Source organism: Triturus cristatus, chromosome 5_2 (assembly GCF_964204655.1).
Source record: "Triturus cristatus chromosome 5_2, aTriCri1.1, whole genome shotgun sequence".
In the NCBI taxonomy this organism is placed as follows: Eukaryota; Metazoa; Chordata; class Amphibia; order Caudata; family Salamandridae; genus Triturus; species Triturus cristatus.
In genome coordinates this window covers 391921957-391945403 of record NC_140588.1, presented here as the reverse complement: position 1 = coordinate 391945403, position 23447 = coordinate 391921957, and the positions used below count along the sequence as shown (strand labels likewise).

General features: G+C 46.6%; 1 protein-coding gene across 1 annotated transcript in view; it reads left to right on the top strand.

Annotated features, from left to right (window-relative positions):
* Positions 1-23038, top strand: part of LOC146823055 (N-acetyllactosaminide beta-1,6-N-acetylglucosaminyl-transferase-like) — a 222843-nt gene extending 199805 nt beyond the window's left edge. Inside the window, exon 3 of the mRNA XM_085607261.1 lies at positions 22623-23038. Coding sequence (XP_085463387.1) covers positions 22623-22813 — 191 coding nt within the window. The 3' untranslated portion in view covers positions 22814-23038. The remainder of the gene's footprint in view (positions 1-22622) is intronic.
* Positions 23039-23447: the final 409 nt, after the last annotated feature.

The following is a 23447-nucleotide window of genomic DNA, read 5'->3' as shown; positions in this document are numbered from 1 at the left end:
CTTCAGCCCCTGGGACCTGACCCACCCCGGAGGCATATCCAAGACCGGCGGCGTAGCCCCACGTGCTTCGCCATCGGTCTGCCAGAGGTCAAAGGTCGCCTACCTTCTGGGGGGATTTCTCAGCCCCCAGAGGACCAATCTTCGCGATTCTGGCCTCTTCTTGCTCCTTGCGGCGCACCCCAGCCACTGGTAGCACTTTCCTTTGCCCTCCTGGTCTCAAGGAGGGTGCATTCAGCAGGGAGCTGCCTTCACTGGCTCCCTGCACCAGCCTTTCACCTGGCTCTCCTCTTGGGCCTCTCTTCTCCTTGCGCAGGGGCCCAGGCTTCTGCTCACTGGTCCTGGACTCTTTTCCTGGTGCTGTTCAGGATCCTGGGACAGTCATGGGGTTCCTCCTTCCAACTTGCCATTGCACCAGGCTCCAGCACCCTCTGCCTCAGCAGACCACACCCCAGAGAGAGCTTCTCTTCCTGTGCAAGTTCTCTTAAAGAATTGGGGAGGGGGCTGGCAGGAGTCTCTGTTTGCCCTATCACACAGCGACACATCACTTCACTGCCCCTGCTCCCTCCTTCCTGCCCAGGCCTCTGGGTTGGTTCAAGATGGCATCATCCAGGGGTCTCCTTCCACATGGACTCTGAAAGCCCCTTTCCCCGCGCTGCCTTCTCCCTTGTGCAGCTTGGTGCCTGGCACCAGGTGACAGCTGCTGATGGATCAGCCTGTAGCTCCGCCCATCTTCTCTTCTTGGAGAGGAGGCCTTCGCGCTTGGAAGGAAGGTCTGTAATCCAGTCTGCCAGGGTTAGCCCCCAGCCAGGTCCTGGTTATGAGGTGACTCAGAGAAGTATGACATTTCTGGATGACCCCAAAGCAGTACAAATAGGACTTTGGACTCTGCAGAATACTCTGCAGAATACTTCTTCTTACACCAGTTACATTGGAACTTGTAGGCCTTAGGAAAGTGAAACTAGCCCATGGGCTCCACATCCCCATAGGAGAATAATGAAGTGAAAACAGTAAAACACACTGACTTTCCCTGACATGTTTCTTCCCACTGTATAAAGCCTATTCCATGTCACCACCCAAGTCCTACCACACCATTCACTTTGTAGCTACTCCTGGGCTGCGCATGCCAGGAATCTCCCCTGCGCAGCCCGTACACATGTGCACACGCATGTGCACATCTGTCTGCATTTAACCAGCCTGGTGCCCCTTACTCCAGCTGCTGCGCAGTGGCCTAGTAAAGCTAGGGGGACACCAGTAAAATCCACATGCAGTCTCTTTTATCATGAGTTCACTGTGGGTGAGTCCCAACTTATGAGGCTCTCCCACAGTAAAAGCTCAACAAAAAGGTGCTCAAAAAGTGAAAAATCCGGGCGGCTCAGAGTGTCAGAACCACCTTCTAACAATCCCCAATAGCTTACTGAGTACATCTGCCACTGCTGCGGAAATTCTGGCTCCGAAGGAGCCATGGAGGGAGTCAGAGAAAAAAGGATGGACTTATCCAAATTCACTTCAGTCCAGAAAGGCCTCTGAATCGAACCATCTCCCTGATTATAGGGGAGGGATTCCTCTCTGGGTCACGGACATACAGCAACGTTTTGCCTGGGTATGGAGAAATAATGAGCCAATAACCAGGGAAACGCAACCCCCTGTGCCCATGATACTGTCTGAGGGTGCAATCCAGGGTCTCCGCAACAGGGGGAATATAATAAGGGCAACAGAGGGTAGCCTTGATAAGTACCCCTGGTGATTGATAGGGGACAGTGACCGAATTACCCACCTGAACCCTGGTAGATAGAGACACATATAACACTGTAACCAAACTCACTTCGCCCACTCCAATACGAGAAAGCGCTGCCTTCAGAAATACCCATTGTACCAAATCAAAGGTTTTTTCAGCGTCCAGGAAAGCCACATCATCTGTCACCTCCAGGTCAATACGTTGTAGAAGACCAAACAATGTCCTAAGGTTATATGTGAGGCTTCTACTTTGGCACACATCCAGCCTTCTCAAGGCTTACCATTGTGGGCACTACTGGAGCAAGTCTATTCGCTAGTATTTTGGCAAATAATTTAGTGTCCACATTTAACAATGGCAAGCGCAGTTACTGGGTTGTTTGTCTGGTTTCAGGATAGCTACAATAAAAATTCTCTCATTGTAGGTGGCATCTCCTCAGCCTCCACCATCCCCTCATAAAGCATGACCAATCGAGGTATAAGTAAATCCTGGTAGGCTTTGTAGAAAGCTACCATGAATCTGTCACTCCCAGGAGCTCCTGGCACTTGCATACTTTTAAGTGCAGAGTGGATCGCCGAATAATCCAGAGGTGCAATGAGGCATTTCCTTGGTTAATTAGTGACCCATGTTATGGGGACGAGCTCCAGGTAGTCCTTAATAGCCCCGTCATCAGGGGTAATTTGTGATCCATACAGCTCAGCATAATATCTTCGGAACCTTCAAGCTATATGATCTGTATCATTCTACTTCTCTTTTAGGTTGCATTAAGGCCGCTAGGGTGGCTCTCAGTCGCTCTCCCTTCCTATATATTCTAGCTGTGGCATAATTGCCAAGGTTTTTTTACTTAACTATCTGTGATTTTGTGGTATTTGTCTATTTTCACCTTAATAACTTTTAATAGTTGAGGTTGCCTGAGTGTTGATGTTCCAGCTCCAATCTAGCAATTTCTTTTTACAAACGTATTAGTGTGCTTTGAATTGATCTGAGTACACCAGCATGGTTTGCTCACTACACCGCTAATGCATACCTTAAAGGATGCCCAGACCCTGGCATAGCTGTCTACACTTCTGATATTACTTTCAAAGAATTCCTCTATAGCTTGAGCCATTTTTGGCTCATAGGCAGAATCTAGCAAGGAATATGGTGGAAATCGCCAACTGAATGCTGCCCGCTTGCTGGAGCGGCCATTAGATCCTGCAAGACTGATGAATAGTCAAAATAGGTTCTCTACATGGATTGCATTTTGTAACATCGGAGGCCAGGCTTCTAGACATCAGCCAAAAGTCAATACCTGTGAAAATATTGTGGACAGAGGAATAATGCATGAACCTTGTACCGTTAGGAAAGCGATACCTCCAGATGTCCAGTAAGCCCATGTGGTCTGCCATGGCTATAATAAAGCAAAACCAAAGGGGATGATGGACGGAGTGTTGAACATTGCAAGCACTCACCCCCAGTCAACTGATCTGGATTTAATCCATCATCATTCTTTAGCTCACTCAGCCACCCCAGTTCAGACATGGCCATATGCAAATCAGTCTGACCCTGTGCCTCATGGGAAGAGTCCAGCTCGAACTGCCAAGCCATGTCTTCCCTGGACTGGAAACAAGCATCCTGGGACCGGTTTCTGGCTAATCAGCCGTCATCAGCCAGGCTAGCTTATATCCAGTAGCAAAGTGAGCAAGGGACCCACGTCTGGGCATACGCTGCAAACTTATGGCGAACAAAGCAAAACTAAAGGGGATGATGGACGGAGTGTTGAAAATTGCAAGCACTCGCCCCCAGTCAACTGATCTGGGTTTAATCCATCATCATTCTTTAGCTCACTCAGCCAACCCAGTTCAGATATGGCCATATGCAAATCCGTCTGACCCTGTGCCTCACGGAAAGAGTCCAGCTCGAACTGCCAAGCCATGTCTTCCCTGGACTGGAAACAAGCATCCTGGGACCGGTTTCTGGCTAATCAGCCGTCATCAGCCAGGCTAGCTTATATCCAGTAGCAAAGTGAGCAAGGGACCCACGTCTGGGCATACCCTGGAAACTTATGGCGAACAAAGCAAAACCAAAGGGGATGATGGAAGGAGTGTTGAAAATTGCAAGCACTCGCCCCCAGTCAACTGATCTGGGTTTAATCCATCATCATTCTTTAGCTCACTCAGCCAACCCAGTTCAGATATGGCCATATGCAAATCAGTCTGACCCTGTGCCTCACGGGAAGAGTCCAGCCCGAACTGCCAAGCCATGTCTTCCCTGGACCGGAAACAAGCATCCTGGGACCGGTTTCTGTCTAATCAGCCGTCATCAGCCAGGCTAGCTTGAATCCAGTGGCAAAGTGAGCAAGGGACCCACGTCTGGGCATACCCTGCCAACTTAGGGCGAACAAAGCAAAACCAAAGGGGATGATGGACGGAGTGTTGAACATTGCAAGCACTCACCCCCAGTCAACTGATCTGGGTTTAATCCATCATCATTCTTTAGCTCACTCAGCCACCCCAGTTCAGACATGGCCATATGCAAATCAGTCTGATCCTGTGCCTCATGGGAACAGTCCAGCCCGAACTGCCAAGCCATGTCTTCCCTGGACCGGAAACAAGCATCCTGGGACCGGTTTCTGGCTAATCAGCCAGGCTAGCTGGAATCCAGTGGCAAAGTGAGCAAGGGACTCACGTCTGGTCAAACACTGCCAACTTAGGGCGAACAAAGGAAAACCAAAGGGGATGATGGACGGAGTGTTGAACATTGCAAGGACTCACCCCCAGTCACCTGATCTGGGTATAATCCATCATCATTCTTTAGCTCACTCAGCCACCCCAGTTCAGACATGGCCATATGCAAATCAGTCTGACCCTGTGCCTCATGGGAACAGCCCAGCCCGAACTGCCAAGCCATGTCTTCCCTGGACCCGAAACAAGCATCCTGGACCGGTTTCTGGCTAATCAGCCGTCATCAGCCAGGCTAGCTTGAATCCAGTGGCAAAGTGAGCAAGGGACCCACGTCTGGGCATACCCTGCCAACTCAGGGCGAACAAAGCAAAACCAAAGGGGGTGATAGACGGAGTGTTGAACATTGCAAGCACTCACCCCCAGTCAACTGATCTGGGTTTATTCCATCATCATTCTTTAGCTCACTCAGCCACCCCAGTTCAGACATGGCCATATGCAAATCAGTCTAACCTTGTGCCTCATGGGAACAGTAATAACCCTAGCCGCCACCGAGGAGCATTTAGGATGGCCCTCGAACGGTCTTACTCTGGATCTTTAACACAGTTAATATCACCCCCCTTGATATGTGGAATGTCTCCACATTGAAGCAGGAGTGCACTGAGTGTGTGGTAAAAGTGCGGATCGTCGTAATTGGGACGATATACTCCAACCAGCAGCATCGCTTGCTCATCCTTATGGCAACACTCAATTAAGAATTATGTCAGCACAGACCGCCTGCAATGTGATACCAGATTTGCTATTTACCCAAATGAGGACACCACGGGAATGCGAGGTAAAGCCCGCTGAACAGTAGTGCCCCTGTAATCTACATTGTGTCAAAATGCCACTATTCAAGGTCATGTGTATCTCCTGCAATATAGCAACATTTACACAGTACCTCCTTAGGTATGACACAACCTTACAGAGCTCTCTGTGGTCATTTAGGCCCCGCACATTCCATGTAAGCAATCTAATCCTTCTGTGGGCATGTTATCCAGCTTCGTCGCCCATATCACACTGTCAAACAATGGACAAAGAGCTTGATCAACAAGCCAAGATAAAGCAACATTTTTCAAAATTACAGATACCCCATTAGAAAGCCCACTCCTGGGAGCCAGCATTTATCACACCTGTGGCTAAGAAGTGTACAGAGTCAAAGGGCACCTTTTTTTTTTTTACTTCTATCCTGCAAATGTGCAACTTACTTTCCTTAACAGCCCGTGTTTCCTGTGCTTCATAAGCAATTAGCCTTAGGCCAGACCACTTTGGACTGTTTAGGTGATTTTGAAGATTCAAGGTTGGACAGAGCCCCTCACGGACCATAGTGCCTCAGTGGCTTTCACTCTAGCAGTCTGACAAAGGGAATGGCCCGACGGCCTCCACCTGCCACCCATCAGTTACAACAGGTTTTGCAATCCCAAACTTGGCATAGCAATATGCAATTGCACACCTTTCCCTCCCAGCAGACCCTAAGAGAAAAAAAAAAAACTCTACTTGATGTGAAGCACAGATGGGGCGGATGTTACCTGACTATCATCTGCATTAGAATCCTAGCCCACCAAAAAACTGATATGTCTGTGATCAAGGTAGCCATCGCCGAGCCAGAGATACAGCAAAGGGCACCTTCTGACCACCCAATCCCCACATCAATTGAATAAATGCAATCTCTCTGGGAAATAAGTATCTCGCCATACACCATGGAGACATAGATCACCTATCCCTCCCAGTACAAGCACCCATCCTGTGACAAGAGCCCAGATATACATATAGCTGGAACAGATTTACCAGGTGACTGAGCTTAATGACAATGCCAAATTACCATTGCATGCACTCTGTGGGAGCAGTGCAGACACATGCCAACTTACTGGTAGGAATGCCAGTGCAAGCAACTTCTGTACACTAGCTGAGAGCAAGACGCTTAGAGAATCCCCATAGCGTGTGTCTGGACGAACGTGCTACCTCTCGTAGGATATGCCTGTCTAGAGATTATTGTTCCTCTGCCACCAATGATTCATCATCTAAGCTGGAAACGGTTCTTGGGGACTTTCTTTAAGAACCAGAGCCTGCCTATTATTGAAGGAACTGAAGAACCTGCTACGGGTCAGTGAAAAAGTGCAGCCTTCCTTCAGAGAGAATCCGCAATTTGGCCGGATACATCATACTGTATTCTAGGTGGAGTTCTCGAAGTTTTCTCTTGACTAGGATTAATTGCCGGCACGCGTCATGGACTAGCTGAGTGAAACCAGGGAACAGGAACAGCTCTCTGCCTTCAAATGTAAGTGACTTCGATTCCCTTGCCTTCCAGAGAGCAGTATCGAGATCCCTATAATTACGAAGCCGCACAATTATTGGATGAGGGTTCGTGCCCAGTCTCGGCGCCGGAGAACAGTTTGCGCATTCTACCACAAAGATTTCCGAGAGGGTCTCCCTGCCCAACAGCGCTATCAGGAGTTTTTCTACATTCTGTTCCATATTGTCAATGTTGGTTGATCCCTTCACTCCTAGAATTCGTACATTATTCCACCTTGAGTGGGCCTCTAGATCCTCAGCCTTCACTTGCAGTGTATCCATCTTACTGGGAGCAGACGACTCCGCGCTCAGTAGGTCTTCAGCATCAGACACTCTTTTTTTCCATAGTGCCTAGTCTCTCCGTGTGCTTATTCGATCTCTCAATCATTCTGTCCATTCTGTAGAAGAGAGTGTCAATTTTGCAGTCAATTGTCATTAAACTGTGCTGCATTGCCACAAGGTTCAGTTTCAGATCCGAGTCCACAGTGGGATCATTGGTCACCAATACGGATTGCAATGTTTTTTTGTCAGATTCCTTGTGTCAAGCGATCTTGCGTGGTTCAGTTTTACCCATTATGCTCACTGTCAGCCAGCTGCTGTAGGGATCGACGAAGAGCACCACTAATTCAGGTGCTACGGGCCTCTCTCAGGAAACCAGGTCCACCAAACAGATCATCTGAGTGGGATATGCCTTCTTTTATCATCCACGTCTAAAAGCAATCTACAGGTTGGGCCCAGCCAGCCAATATGAATGTTTACCACAGCAGATGAGTGAGGGCCGTAGCCCACCCAGGTCTTGGAATAACCGGGGCTGCTAATGGCAAATCACCACCACAGTAGATCCACGTTGGCCAGAGCGTCAAGCGATATTGGGAGAAGCACTCAGGTGGGCCACATCTCCAGCAGCAGTCAAGCAGGGGCTCCCCCTGGGGCGCAGAGTTGTGCGCTTATGAGGCAGGCCTTGTCACGTTGGATTCATGATGCGCTGCCGCTGTCACAGTTGGGATTCCTCCTCCGCATACTGCACACTGCTGCCTCACCTCCACACAGGAGTCGTCCACCTTGCTGCCCCCGGGACGCTCAGCCGGCTGGCCCAAGCCACGTGATCAGCACCACGTCAGTCTCTTACGGGGCTTAAGCCGCGCCAACTGGCAGGCCCACACTCCACCTCACAGCTGAAGAGGCTAGCCTCCAATGCCTCCAATTCTTTAGCCGTCACCACTCACTCTTCTCACAGCGCACAGTTCACTGTTCATGAGCAGTCCTGCATGCCTGTGTTCTGAGCTCCCAAAGCTTTAAGCAGTTCAACAATCCACCAGAAGTGCAGGGCACGTCAAGCACATCCCAAGGTGCTGCTTCCCTTTCGGCCCACTGTGTCTCCGGCGGTCATTCATTTGTGGGAAATCGTGCAGCTACGCAGCTCCTGGGCTGCTCCTTAGGGAGGCAGAGGTTGATTTTGGCGATGGGCCCTAGGATTATGATGTATAGTGTGTTGGGCTCATGGAGCTTTACTAAGTAGCAGCCATCTTGGAGTCAGGAAAGCTCTGCCAATTGTCTGACAGAGCTAGTGCTGTTGGTATAGGCACAGCAGGTTGTCCACCTATTTAGATCGGACCATCTGATATATTTTTTCTGCTCAGGACTGCCAGAAAACCTAACTGTAGTATTTGGATTCTACAAAAAAACTCCTGCTTTGAGAGTTTGTTTTGAAAAAACTAAAACAATTGCAGAGCAGCTGTATGAAACATGGCAGCCGTTCAGCATACTTTTGGAGCGATCTGTGGTGGTAACTCTTCTGAAGCCATAGAGATCTCCTCCATGTAGGCAAAGTTCTCTAAGTGTGGCAGGTGGTAGTCTTTCAGGGCAGTGCAAAATATCACCTCTACCACTCTAGTGGATGGCAGGTTACACGCCAAAGGATCCTTTACCATGCATGACCTTTACCAAGCAGTCTTTACTACGCAGGTATGTACCTCAAGTTTTTGTATATTTACCATGCAATACTTTACTACTCAGGTATTTTTTTTTACTAACATATTTTTATGTTATATAAAAAAACAGTGGTTTCGATGCATGCAGAAGTAGATGGTGGTAATGGTGATTTTAGGATTCAGGCGCAGATAAATGGAGTTCAGGTTGGTTTTAGGGTTTAGGGGGTGCTTAGAGCCCGTCAGTACAGCTTTGGAGAGTAAGGAGGGGTGAGAAGGGAAGGATCAGAATGGTTGGGGTGGGTAGCAGGAAGATGGGTACTTTTTAAACTTTTGGATCTGGGAAGAGAGGCCATCTCATGTATCGCTTCCCAGTTACTTCTATGCTCATACTTATAAGTTGAAAGCAGGAGCAGATGATGGTGGGGAGCATCTATAACATTAAATTATAGATAGGTAAAAAGTAATAAATGGGGATGATTTCACCTTGAGTTCTGAGCCAAATCATAGATAACTTGAACTTTCCTCTAGTTGTCTATATGATATCACTCCAAACCCGTTGGTAAAAAAAATCCACATTATTCCCTGTTAGCCATATATTATTCTATATGTGAGTGAAGAAATGTAAATGCATTTGTGGCGCTTGTAAGAAAGTGAAATATAAATTAGAGTAGTTTGTAGTCCATAGAACGTAATAAGGTCACTAACCTGTTCTGTCCATGCAAATGTTTCAATAATTTAAACCTGGTAACTATGGCACAGAGCAGATAGGTTTAACTTAGAGAACATGTGTAAAGTATTTAGAAGAACCAAAATAAAAGGTCAAAATCATAACACAGAAACTCCAATTCTGATTAATAAAAATAGAAAATGGAAAAATGTAAAAGGCAAAATGATACCAATATTACAAAAATCCAATAAAGGGAAAATGAGATATCATTTTTGAAAGATGTAAGAGCAAAAATGCCAAGAAAAAGTGAAGCGCCAATCAGTATTCACTGTTCGTGGGTGACTGGGACCAAGGTGCGTTTTTAGACCTACCGTGATGGATAAGCAGAGCAGGTTTGTCCCAGTTAAATATTTTACCTAAAGTGAAATGGAATTTGACACCTCCAGTGAGGCAAGGTTGCAGGCTTTGTCCGACGATGAGTTTGAGAAGGCAGGATAGCCATTGGACAGGATCCCACTGAAGTCACTTGATTGGTGGGAAAAACTCAGAGTGGGAAAAGTTCAAATTTCAAACTCAGGAAAGTCCTTTCGTCGATCAGATGCTTTTAGCTTCTTCGCCTAGTCAAGATTTCTATATTCAGACTTCATCTCACTTTCGGAGTTCAGCATCTTTCAGTGGGGCAAGGCTGCGGGCTATATTTTGCAAGGGGAAGAAAAACACCACCCCACACTTGGACCAATGTTTATGCTCAGGCTCGGTTTACACACCTTATTAAGGTCAAGCACTGGCTGGGAAGCTGATGGAGAGTTAGTGCAAATTAGCCTCCAGGAAATGCAGGCAGGAAAAAGGTACCTTTCTAAAGGTTACTTTTCCTAAATATTTATTGAAATCTAAATTTATCATCAAATTGGATTTTTTATGACTATTCAGATATGTGTTCTAGTTGATCTCAAACCAGCGGCAGCACAATTTGTATTTTAATTTCTACTCTAGTTTTCCTCATAGTCAGCCAGTGCTCTCTAATTTTGGGGGCCTTGTCACTGTAAGGGGTATCGCAACATTACATCTCAACATGTCCCACTTTTAAATACCATGCACCCTACCATGGGCTACAAGACCTCTATGGGATTACTTATTAATATGTAAATGGGAGGTTATTCTGCATCAAAAAGGCTAATTTTGACAGGTTGAACTGCAAGTTTAAACTGCAGCAATCAGGCTACATTGGTAGGCCTGAATCCATGATTTCCCTGTCACACTAGTGAATGGCACAATAAATGCTGCATTCCACAGCACATGCCCTGGGACATGATTAGCAGTGTTCCAATACACTGAGTCAAAAAACCTGCAGTATGTATCAGCCTAAACAAATGGTGGTGATCACATCAAAAAGTGGACATTATCATAGTATTTGTTTGTTAAACCTGAAAATGCTCTCTGGACACAGGAGTGTACATGTGGCTTTTCTTTCGGTACACACGTTCTGGAGCACCTTATAAAATATGCCATTGTTATTGACATGGAAACAGAGGGCCTAATTCACAAACAGCCTCTGCAGTCGTGGCGGAGGCCTCGCTGTCGCGGCGGAGGTCCCGCACTCATGGCGAGGCCTCCTGCAATGGAAAACTGCTGTACGGAGGCCCCGTCATGAGTACGTTAACCCCGCTGCAACTGCGAAGCCTCCGCCGCGTCTGTGGAGGGCATTTGTGAATTAGGCCGCCAGGTTTAAATTTATTGGTTGACAGTCATTATTTTTCTTCTAAGCTAGGAATATCGTATGCACAATTTCGATGTCAGGGTAAGGAAATATTACAGAAAACTAAGTCTTTGAAAGTGGACTGAGTTGATAATTCCTCTTAGTATGCATATCTAAAGACAGATCGCATATTCCTAGCAGGCTGGAGGCATGCAGAGAAAGGCAAAATGAGATTACGTGTCGCTGCCAAAATTAAAACGTAGACATTAAGTCCACTGCAGAGTTGAAAATGCAGTTTAACTTCATGGACATTATATTTGATTTTCCCATTATGTATTTGTCAATATATTTACTTACTTACTTACTTACTTACCTATTGATAGGAATTTCATAAAGCACAACAATCACTCTGGATGGATCTTTTGTCTTTGTTGGGTAATACGCTAGGCCTGATTGGAATTGTCAATGGATCAGAGGCAAACAGATGCATTTTCAGGCACTTTCGGAACTTTAAATGAGTAGGCTCCCTGAAGATGCTGCGAGACTTCATGAATGGAAATCATGGGGAACTGCTGTCTGCTTCTTTACTAAACATACTGGGTTAGTAAGAGTTTGGCGGATGCAGAGATATACCAAAATCATTTGTACATCCCATGTGCCCTGTTAACACTGTATGCATGGCTGGCTATACACTCTAAATAGGTGGGGGAAAACTTATGCCAATTTTTTGTCAGGTGTCCTGCTCCCCCAACCTCCAAATAAACCACCAGTCCACCACTTATGGAAATGGCAGCTAGCTTTCCATTTAGCGCCATTCAGAGTCAAGCCACAAATTCAGGAATTTTTTTTTTTATATATTACAGTGGTGAACTATCTCAGATTTTTTTGTCCGCCTCAGCTGGGTATTATACCGATGGAAGTCAATTCACTAAATTACCAGGGATGGCGGAAGTGAAATCAGATGCCTTTTTACTTTCACTCACATTCACATTTACATACACTCTCCTTCACGTACACACACACTCACCTGTGAGCACACATGCAATAGACATTTAAAAGCTTATTTTTTACTCGCCTCAGCTCCTAGGGAAGGTCATATTCTACCCAATTGTACTCTATGGGGCAAATTAACAAAGATATATCGCCGAGTCATCTGCACTTTAGCCAACTCTTATGGCCCCATTCACAAGCTGTTGATAACAGCCGATATCACCAGTTTTCCGGCAATAGCATCCTTAAAAAACATTGCCACGGATGACCCCGACAACTATCGCTAATGAGATGCAGAGTAGGCGTTCCCGAGCAAAACGCCGCAACAACACCACTCCACAACATTCTCAACGACCAGCTAGATCGGCGATAAGATTCCAAAACAGGCGATAAGGCGCGTTAGCAGCAGGAAAATAACACCTGCTCTGACCTGGTGTGAAGTCGGACAACAACCGGCACCAGACAAGGGAGCACAGCCCATAGCCAAACATGAAGAACAACAGATGCCTCCGAGCAACAGAACATGCATCCCGGAGCCCCAATAGGGCAACAACACCCACCGCCACCACCTCCAGGACCCCACCACCCATCCCCCCCTCTCTTTGGACAAAGAGAATGCACATCAACAACACGAAACCATGAACCAAACAAATCGCCTGAAGTTGCACATTCAGAACATACAGGTGCGGCCAGAAAAATGGAAATCATACATTCCAATCATATAATCCAAATAAAAACTATATTACAGATTAAACAAAAAACCACAATCTTGAAGAGGCACGGCGGGTCTTCTCTGGGCATTCTGTAAGTCACAGCCTGTAAGACAGAAATAAAGATAAGAAGGTGTGTCATGCGCCCATCAAAGTACAGAGAGAGAGAGCAAAAGAGAGAGAGAGGGGGGGGGAGGGGGAGAGAGAAAGAGAGGGAGAAAGAAAGAGAGGGAGAGAGAAAAAGAGAGGGAGAGAGAAAAAGAGAGGGAGAGAGAAAGGGAGAGAGAGAAAGAGTGGGAGAGAGAGTGCCAACACTTCAGACCCAGGCCTCACTGCTCACCTGCAGCCACCGGTGTGTCTCCAACCACGTGCCGGTACACACTGCAGTCCCCCAGGTCCCTCATCTAAAACAGTTGCCAGAGACATGAATGGCAGAGTCCACACAGTAGCACACGCCATCCGTGCTTGCCAGCCACTGCGCACACAGGCTGCTGCACCCCAGCCCCTCCTGCCGCCCAGACGAGATTTCCCACCCCTGTGCAACCAGGCCTCCCTGCCCACCTTCCGCCACCGGCGTGTCTCCAAGAGGGCCCACCACATGCCGTTGGGAGCCCGGGCCCCGTGACCATGGCACCCTCCACATCATGCATCCCCGCACCGTGGGCCACCTGGTCACACATTTGATTCTGCGTCTTGATTTCACTATGGCAGAAAACATATCAGTGCACCCGGCCTCATCGCAGGCTGCACACCCGCTCAGCACTAGAGCTGCCACTAACTCTGTGAACTGCAAGGCGACGCCACGTGTCGGTAAGCCCGCACTGCCCGCTGGCTCAGGCCTACACTGCGGTCCAGCAGGGCTCAGACTAATGCCACCATTCCGGACCGCCTGGATGATGCATCATCGCAGGTTGCACACCCGCTCAGCACTTTATGTGCCCCTACCTCAGTGCACCTAAAGACATGGTCCCGTGGCGGTGTGCCTGTGCCTGCTGCAGTGTATCCGGTGCCACCAAGTCTGTGCACTGCAAGCCATGGACCCTTTATGATTGAGTCCCGTGGTGCGGACGCCATCCTGTCACCCCCAGCACTGGGCAATGTGCTGTGCCCGGGCCCAAGGCCCTCAGAAAGAAATGATACCCACACGGAGAAACCCAGCTACAGAGTGGAAATGGCATCCAGCACATGCGCCAGGTCCTTTTTATTGGCAGGGTCACATGTCCTGTGACACCGGTGCTGAATGGGTGTGGTGTGGGTGTGAAACAGCCGTGAGGGAGTGGCTGTGGCATGCTGACAACTAGACCTGTGAGCAGCAGTTCCCTACAGGGAAGACCTGGGACATGTAGCATTGTAGTCCCCCCCTGTGAGCGTAAGCGGAGTGGGCTGGCCTGGCCTGGCGTATGCCAGTCCAGCATAAGGGTGTAGAATGACCCTGGGGCTCTGGGCGTGCTTCCGTTTTGGGCTGGACAAGGAAGTGACTAGTGTGTGTGTATCCATTCTAGTGTCGGCGGCACCTGGAACGCAATCGGCAATGTGTCACCTTGTAACCCAAGTCCCATTACATGAGCAACATGGACGTAAGGGGGAATCATGGACCCTACATTAAGCCATACCTCAACACTTGCAAGATCATAGACATGACACATCGGTGTGACAATGAATGTTTAATGCACATTCAATGGAGTGTCATTGCTGGAGCAGTACAGGGCCATTCAAAACCCACTTTACATTGTTAGCCCGTCGACGGCCAGCCAGAGTCCTTCAGAGAATGACAAGTACATCAGAAGAGGAGGAGTTCATTCCGCAGTCTGATAGCTATGTCATTGGTGACCAAACAGAATATGGCAGTCCATGTCGAGGTCCAAGGTGAGTGTCGCAGAGTGCATCCGGGGACAGTGGAAGGTGATGATGCAGAGGGCAGAACCAAGCAGAAACAGACCATATGGCGGAGATGAATGCTACCGCTTCCTTCTGACCACGAGGGCAGATTCATCCGCATCTTCGTCCTCTGCTGTTTCAGGTGCCTCACATGTGGGTGGTAGTGTTCTGTCTCCAGTACTGTGTGGCAGTGACACTTCAGGGGCCGGAGGTGGAATATGTGCCGCACGGTGTGGCACTGACACATCAGGGGCCGGAGATGTGGATGGAGTGGTAGCAGAAGCATGCATCCGCGCCAGGCCTTGTGGCACCAATACAATGAGAATGGCTTAGGGCATTGAGGGACCCAGATTCCTCTTGCTGGTGTGCAGCCATGGCAGCTGCCCTTTCTGCCCTCGTCCGCACCCTGTCCTCCATGAGCCTCCGCATGAGTACCAACTCCCGGGCGATCTCGCTGGAGCCACTCTGACTGGACAGTCATTCTTGCCTCTGAGTCAGGACTCTGGCGATGTCAGCCATGGTTCGTTGGAGGGCATGGAGCGGACTGTCGGTGTCCATTAGGGACTGTGAGTGGTCCCTGATGGGACTTAGACACCCACGTATGGTGTCTAGTTTGGCTGCCATGCGGTCGAACCCCGCCTGCACCTGTTCAGCCAGCTTCTCCTGGCACCCCAACACACAGAGTTGGAAGGCCATGTGTGAGTCGTGGGGGTCTTCGGAGGCAGCCGTGGTGGTGGTGGGTGCTGCCTGCTGTGTGTATTGTGCAGGAGGTGGGTTCTCCTCGCAGCAGCTGGGCTGCCCTGCTCCTGGAAGTGGGCTGCGGAGGCTCTCCACCAGCTGTTGGAGGGCATCGGAGTCAAAGGTGTGGTGGTCCTCTTCGTCATCAGAGAAGAGAGGTTGGGACTGCTCTGCAGGAGCTGTTGTTTCTCCCTTTGCAATGTGAAGGGGAGATGCAGTTTAATATTGTGTTCACATGTATGTTGACGCATTGTATATGTATACATTCAGACTGCATGACAGTGTACATTGTGACTGTTTGTGGGGAGCTGCCTATTTGATGCGGGACAGTGGACATTTCAACAACATCACAGATGTGTTTTGTACTTGTACATTGTCAACTCACATTTCTCTGCGATGCCATATGTGATTGGACAGTTTCTGCCCACAAGCGGCACCAGTTGTGTCCTCTGTTCTGTTGTGGACGTGTTGCGGATTCTGCCACATCGTTGTCAATGTTGATGTGCTCTGCATGTGATGTGTGTGTGCCTCATTTTGGTGGAGTCACCCCTGCAGCTCTGATTTAGCTGCCCCTTATCCCTTACATGCGGTGTGCCTCTGACCTATGTGCTCATACAGTGCTTTGATGTTGCATACTTGGGTGCATTGGTCTCTTGGTGGGATTTAGGGGTCTGGGGCATGGTTTGTCTGCAGATGTGCTATGCTTTCTTGTGCATGTGTGCTATTGTGCCCATCTCCCCCCATCCCCCAGTCCCTGTTCGGTATTCACCCTGTTGCAGTTGTGTCCAGTCATGTTGAGCAGTGTCCGGTCCCCCAACTCCTGCCACCGTCTCCCCACTGATGACTGTGGACACCATTTCCTCCATCTCGTCCAGCTCCTCCTGTGGCGCTGGGTTCCCACCTCCAGTCTGCATTGCTGCCTTCCGGTTGTTTGAAAGTTTCTACTTGGTTTTGCGCTTGACATCATTCCAGCGCCTCTTGACCTCTTCCATTGTCCTCTTCAGCACTCCGACTACATTCACCTTGTCCACGATGGTCTGACATATTCCATTTTCAGTTCCCAGTGACACAGTGGAGCTGACGAACAGTAGTTGATGGTGTTCTATCACCTCCGTTATCAGGATCCTGTTTTCCTGGGGACTGAACCTTTTTTTCCTACTCTTCTCCTTGCCCTTCCCTGACCCCGAGGTCCCGGCTGCTGCTCCTCCAGGGAGCTTGTGGGGTTCTGGTTGTCCTCTGCACTTGCTCTGCCTGACTCCATTGTGCTTCGCTGTTGTTTGGCTTTTGAATGTGGTTTTCTTTCCAACTTTTGTAGTGCATTTTCCCGTATGTCACGTGGGGATTGCAGGCCTATGGCTGGTTTTCGCTGATTTTTGTATCGCGATTAGCATCATCACCGCTTCTTTCGCGTTGGTGTTTCGCATTTTTGCTGTGTCGCGTTGATTTTAACATGTTCATTTGACGCTTTGTGGTTGGTCTATCGCATGGTGCCGCCGTGTTGAGAATACCACGTTAACAAAGTGTTATTTTCCCGGGATAGACTGCGATTTGAAGAGTTGCGTTAAGCAACTTTTGCGGTAGTTATCACACGTTCTTGAGAATATCCCCCCATGTTTTATTACACTAATAGTGACTAATGTAATACTCACTAGTAGTGTAATAAAAGTGACTAAAAACAAAGCGAGTTAGTAAGGACAAGCTGTCACTGATTTTGCCACCTCTGAGGCCAGGGGTCACAAAGGTAGTAACAGAGGTCACAAGGGGCAAGTTAGGGGTCGCAGTGGCGACCCCTGGCGATCCCTAAATGACGTCCATGATTATGCCCCTGAGTTGCAGTAGTGGCTGCATTGACATGCTTACCGGGCTTTGCATTGTTTGACTGAGGAGCGATCTATACTTTCTCAAAGAGGTTGACAGTTGTCCCCACGACATTCAACATTCCTCTTTATTGTCTTAATCGGATAAAGCCTACTTATTTTTCACACTGTTTGGAAACACTACTGTTAAAATGCTAAAAGTTCCGCGACCTCAACTGGGATTCGAAAAATAAAGGTGGAGGCGTTGAGTGAATTTTCAGAATGTGTCATTACATGAAACGGGTATTTAGTGGAGACTACCTGCATAATGCAGGGATTTTATACCTTTTTTCCTTTTCTTTTTTTCTTGTTTTTACCTCTGAGCCATTTTATATAAACGATTTTTACTAAACTTTTCTATGCAGGTCTGACATTAGAAGTCTGTTTTAGACGAGGCATGGGCTAATTCCAAAGAGGCTTTTTGTGCAGTTTACCACCATTTTATGTACATATGCATTTTCCTGTAAATGCATTTTCCTGTAAATGCATTGTATGACACACATTTCAAGTTACCCTCGGATTATTACCCTTACCGGTGTCCTCTTAAATATGGGAATGGGGAAATAATGGGGACGACATGTTTTAGGGGAAATAAATGCAGGAATCAGTGTTTCTGTGGTGATTCCCTCATGTATTTGCCCAGTGTTCCAAACGGAGGTTTCAGCTTTTTTCAGCTTCCATTTTTCCAGGGCGTCACAGTCGTGCTGTTTGGACACCATCAACATGGGAGGACGTTCTAGGCACAGGATGTGTTCGAAAATAGTGGTGGCTGGACATTATTTTTCGCTTCTGCCTGTCTCTAGACATATGCAATTGCTGCTTCTCTCATTCTTGTGGTAAACTATACATTTTGCAGGTTTTCTAAAGAGTGTTAATGTTAACCCATTAGCAGAGAGATGCTGATATTTGCATCTGAAAGGCTATCTCTCCCCTCTCACTTACTGGGCCATTTAACCTGTGATTGCCAACAAGAACAGAAGCAGGAAACCTACAACATTTCATTTTGCATTTAACAGCTCTGCACCTTGATGCAAGGACTCATGGTATCATTATCTGTTTATTATTTTTCAACCATGTACATGTTGCATTGTGGGGCTGACATGTTGCATTATGGGGCTTGTAATTTAGATTTTTAATTTTCATCATGGGCTCAAACCCCCAGCATACAATGTGCTGTTGGCTAAAATGCCAGAATTCGCCACTTACATCTTACAAAGTCGACTTGTCGGCTGTTTTATGTCTACAGCGTTGACTACTCCATTAAAAAAATAGTTTTTTTCAAAATCCAAAAGTAAACTGTGCACATACTTTGGGCCTAATTTATGAGGCTCCTTGCGCTGCCAGAACGTCACTTTTTGTGACGTTCAGTGGCACAGGAGCCTGCTCCATATTTATGAGACTGCACTATTCCGTGTTTTTGGGCTTAATGCTGCCCCGTAAATATCGTTCCCTTTAACGCAGTTTTGAGCGTTAAAGGGGTGTGCAATGGGTGTTGCTGGGGGGGGGCAGGGGAGGGGGGTTCCCAACAACATCTATGGCTTTTTGAAACTGCCCCAGAGTTACGAGAAATCCTAAATCTGAGGCACCAAAAACGTACAGCTCACCAGGGGAGGTGTAAGGGAGGTACAACGAGGAGAAATATCTTTTTTTTCTAGTTTTTCCTTTTTTTATGTGCAGAACACAGAGAAAGAGGAAAAAGCCCCTGTGATTGTTTTTGAGCAAGAAGGTTTCCCTTCCTGCACAAAAATAATCATCCCCGCAATGCAGGCACCCTTGCACCATGGTGCAAAGTTGCCTGTGGTGGCGCAATGCAGCCCATTGGACGCCAGCACAGGGAAAAAGACAGGAATGCTCTATTTCTAATAGATATGGCACATTCCTGCACTTTTCTTTTGCTGTAGGGCAGCGTAGCAGGAAGGCCTGCAGCGCTGCCCTACGACAAAACCTCATAAATGAGGCCCTTTGTGAGGGTTCACTCTTTCACTCAATTTGTGCAATAAAACAAGGCTTTGCAATGTGAATCATTTTCTTTAATGTGTAGTAGAAAGTTTTATAACAAGCTTTGCTTCACAATAAAGGTGCAGCAAGTATAGCAGCAGTGCAACCTTTCATAACATAAGTAGTAAGTTAAGGACATGTGGCAGTAACAGAAGAAAGAGAACAAGATTATTTCACACGTACAGAATAGTTACAACACAAAACGCTAACACACTAAAGAGGGCGTGAGAGGAGTTAAAGACTGTTGTACGATTTCCATAAACATGCACAATGCACAAAACTCCTTGAAGAAACACCCAAACCTCTTATTGAATTAATATACATTCACGTACTCTTATAGAATGATCATTAATCACCTACGTAGTGTGGTAGGGTTCATTAGTGGGCTTCATATATTGCACTGGGAAGCATTCAAGAGTACTACTGTTCACTAGTTGTACAGTTTCCTAGTTATGGATTCCCTGATTTGGGTGTGGCTATGCCACTTAAGTCAACATTTATGTTCTGCCTTTGTTAAACGGCCAGACCTATATTAAATTGTATGTGGAAGAGCTAAAATGTTGTTTACTGGTGTCTCCCTACCACTGGATTAAAAACAGGAGGACTAAGTAATGGACCCTTTTCCTCTTTTCCATCAACATGTTTTGGTGCTCGAATATTGCCTCTGTGGAGTCAGGCATCTTCCCTAGGAATATAGGTATCTCACATCAAATATTGTGAAACAATCACTGCTTCATAGGCATGTTCTCCAGCCTCATCTCAGATGCGACTGGGGGCTAGGTGGGCGACTGGGAGACATTTCCTCCAATCACACTCTTTGAAGAGACCTTGCAACTTAGCTTTTGGTAAGACTGTCAATACGTGCATGCTTTGCAGGGCGCCTTACTATAATTGTGCCCTGCGCTATGAACCCTAGCGGCAAGTCAGTTGTCTTGTGCCACATATACATGGCCTTTATTGCTGTTATAAATGAAACATTATTGTCAATTGAACAATGTATGAGAGATTTTTATACAGTGCATATCCTAAACCGATCACATAAAAGAAGGCAGAGGGAAAAAAAGTAATTGTTCAGTGTCAGGGCCCCTCAGCTAGTATTTGCACTTGGTTCAACAGAAGGTTCTAACTGGCCTGAGCATGCTATGCAAGGGCATTCATCTGACCCATTGTGTTTCATAAATTGGGGCAACAGCAGTGGAAACACCACTCCTCATAGAACAGCTACACCTGGAGCAGAAACCATGCAATCTTCCCAACTTCAGAGGTCAGGTAGAGCTAGTGTAAAATCGGCACACGCCTTTCCCATCACAAGACAAGTACAAACCAGGCAGCAGCAGTGCAAGCTTCACTTCCTCACAGAACAGGGTCAATATGGCAGTAGCAAAACAAGCTTCCCTCTCTTGGAAGGCAATATATGCAGTCTTCCATTTTCTGCAGAGCAGATCCAGCTGGGCAGACTAGTACTAACATTCACTGCTCACAGAATATGTACAGTAAAGGCATGGATGACATGTAGGTTACAGACAGATCTCTGGAGTGGGTGCTGAAGTCATGGAGGTGGATGTATAGGTAGATGTGTTAGTGAATATCCAACTTCTGACACCATTCCTGCTGAGGTGATATTCCAAGTCTGTCAGAATCCTGAAAGTCCTGCTGCTGTCATTTGGAGACCTGCTGTTTGCATTGATTCTTTGGTGTTCTGAGCATTAAGAAGTAGCCATCACCTAGTAGGTCATTAATATTTGGAGCAGTCTTACCACCATGTGACTATGCTTTAGAAAGTCAGACATGTGCAACCTCTACAAAAAGGTTTGGAGTGCGTGCACAAATGTTGAGGGCCGTCAGTTTGTGTGTGTGTGCATGTATAACCCACGCAGTGGGGACCCGCTCAGCCCTCACAGTGTGAGCAAAACAGACCCACACAAAATAACATACCTATTATTATGAGGACCAGCCATTGATCGTAATGAAGCATGAAATTGGTATTCTAACTCCACGTGCACTTTAATACTAGGGTAGGTTAAAAAGCGGACCGCGGGAAATCTAACTGTGCTTTTAGTTTTTTGATACACTCGCTCGAACGTACCTAAACACGTACCCTACTTTCAAAGTGCACATGGAGTTAGAATAGCAATTACACACTCCATTACGGTCAACGGCCAGTCCTTATAATAACAGGTATGTTATGTTGTGTGTGTATATGTGAGTGGATGAATGTGAGAATGAGGCAATGGTTGGTTGGATGGATGGATGCCCAGATGATTGGGTGGATGAAGGGATATACGTCGGGAAGGATGAATTGGAAAACTAAGTGCATGTATAGATGAGTGATTGTGAGAAATGCATGACTTGCAGGAGTGCATAGTCCAATATCTGTATGAATGAATGACTTCACAAACAAGTTAGTGGATGGCAAATGAATGCATAGAAGAATATATGGGTATGTTGATAATGGAATCCGTGGATGTATGGATGAATCACTATCAACCTACCCAGAACTATGCTTTCATGTCATAATCTGTCTTTTCAATCATGCACTCTCACATATTCGTTTTGCCATCGAACCACACACTCATCCCTCCTTCTCCCCATGTATATTTTACACAGTCTATCTAGGTATCTACTTTCCCACTCAGACTAATGCAACCATTTAGTGATCCAGCATCCAGTAAAACTCAAGCATCCATTGCGCATCCACCCATGCAGACATGTATTAACCATCTGTGTACATGCATCTGTTGTTTGTTTTTGTCACTCTTTGTGTAATGCTTGTATGTAACAGGATGCATGTGTGTTTTCCAGAAAATGCTTATAGCTGTGGATATTGGGGACCTTTAGGTGCCTGGGTGTGATCATGTTTTTGTAGGTCTAGGGATCTATTTGCATTATGTGCCTTTATATCTGGTGGATTGTCTATATGTGAGTGGGGGAATACTCGCACATGTACTGATGCTGGGTGGTGTTTTGCTATTTTTCTGCATGTGAACATAGATAAATAATTTAGGTGAGTGCATGAATAATCAAAGATGTATTTTGGGTTTGTGCAAGGGCGCCTGTATGTCTGTTTGTGCATTTTTGGATTTTGATTTGTGAGTATTTATTGATGTCTGGAGCTGTTTTGCTGTGAATCTGCATCTCAGTATTGATACATGAGGGGTTTGCATGGGAGATAGCAGACCCATTCCCTTTGTCAATGTTTGTTGACCTAAGATTTAACAGACAGCAACATCTGTCTCAGTCAAACCTACTACAAATATATGTTTTGTTGCTTGTTAAATATATTTGGTAACATGATAAAATGACTAGTACAGTTCGGTGCTGGCATGGTTTGACCTGGAGTTCACACATGATGAACCAAAATATGTATAACTATCATTGGTGATCTTTCATTCGCAGCCATGCCTTAACCTGGTAATTTGTTTCTTTCCTTTGCAGGTCGTTATGTTAGGGATGTGTGCATATATGGAACCGGGGACCTTAAGTGGTTGTCTAAGTCCAAAAGCATGTTTGCCAACAAGTTTGAGCTGAAGACCTACCCACCTACCCTAGAATGCCTAGAACTGTGGCTGAGGCAAAGAGCGCTGAGCCAGAGTGAGATCCCCGTCCTGCCCAGCTGGAACTTCTGACTGAACCTCATCTCCTCTGACTTGCAGTGAGCCAACAGGAAGCCATTTGCAGCAAAGTTGTCATTGCCAACAGTGAGGAGAACCTGATTTGCAGAAGTAAAAAAGAGCAATTCTACAATATAATATTTGTATTTTTGACAGATTTGCAAAAATATCCTAGCATTTCTATTTGATTAACAGGGAAGTCAAAACACATAAAAATAAAGATATATTTTTGCATTTAAATATATGCTTGGTTTTTTCCACTACAAAATTATACATTTTGCGACACTGCCTAGAGTGCCTTAAGGCTTAAGAATCTCTGGAACTTGCTTCTTTACCTGGAACCAGCTTTATGTGGCCGTGCAGTGAACAATGCTTGTCAATCTCATGGAGACAACGCTTAGAGAAATTCAGCTAGTGGCAAATTAAATTTCACTGTCAGATCCAAAATGATATGCCACCATGACTGCCCAGGTTCTGTCAGTGTCTTTTGATGTAAGTCAGTTCCGCAGTATTGGACTAAAAAATGATAAGTGCGAGTTCATACTGTGGCAGTGAGCGATACCACTTATGGTTTCTAGATAGACATGGATAAAGTGGAAACATTACAAAACTCTGAAGGGGTAAGGCTAATGGCAACATCATGACCTTG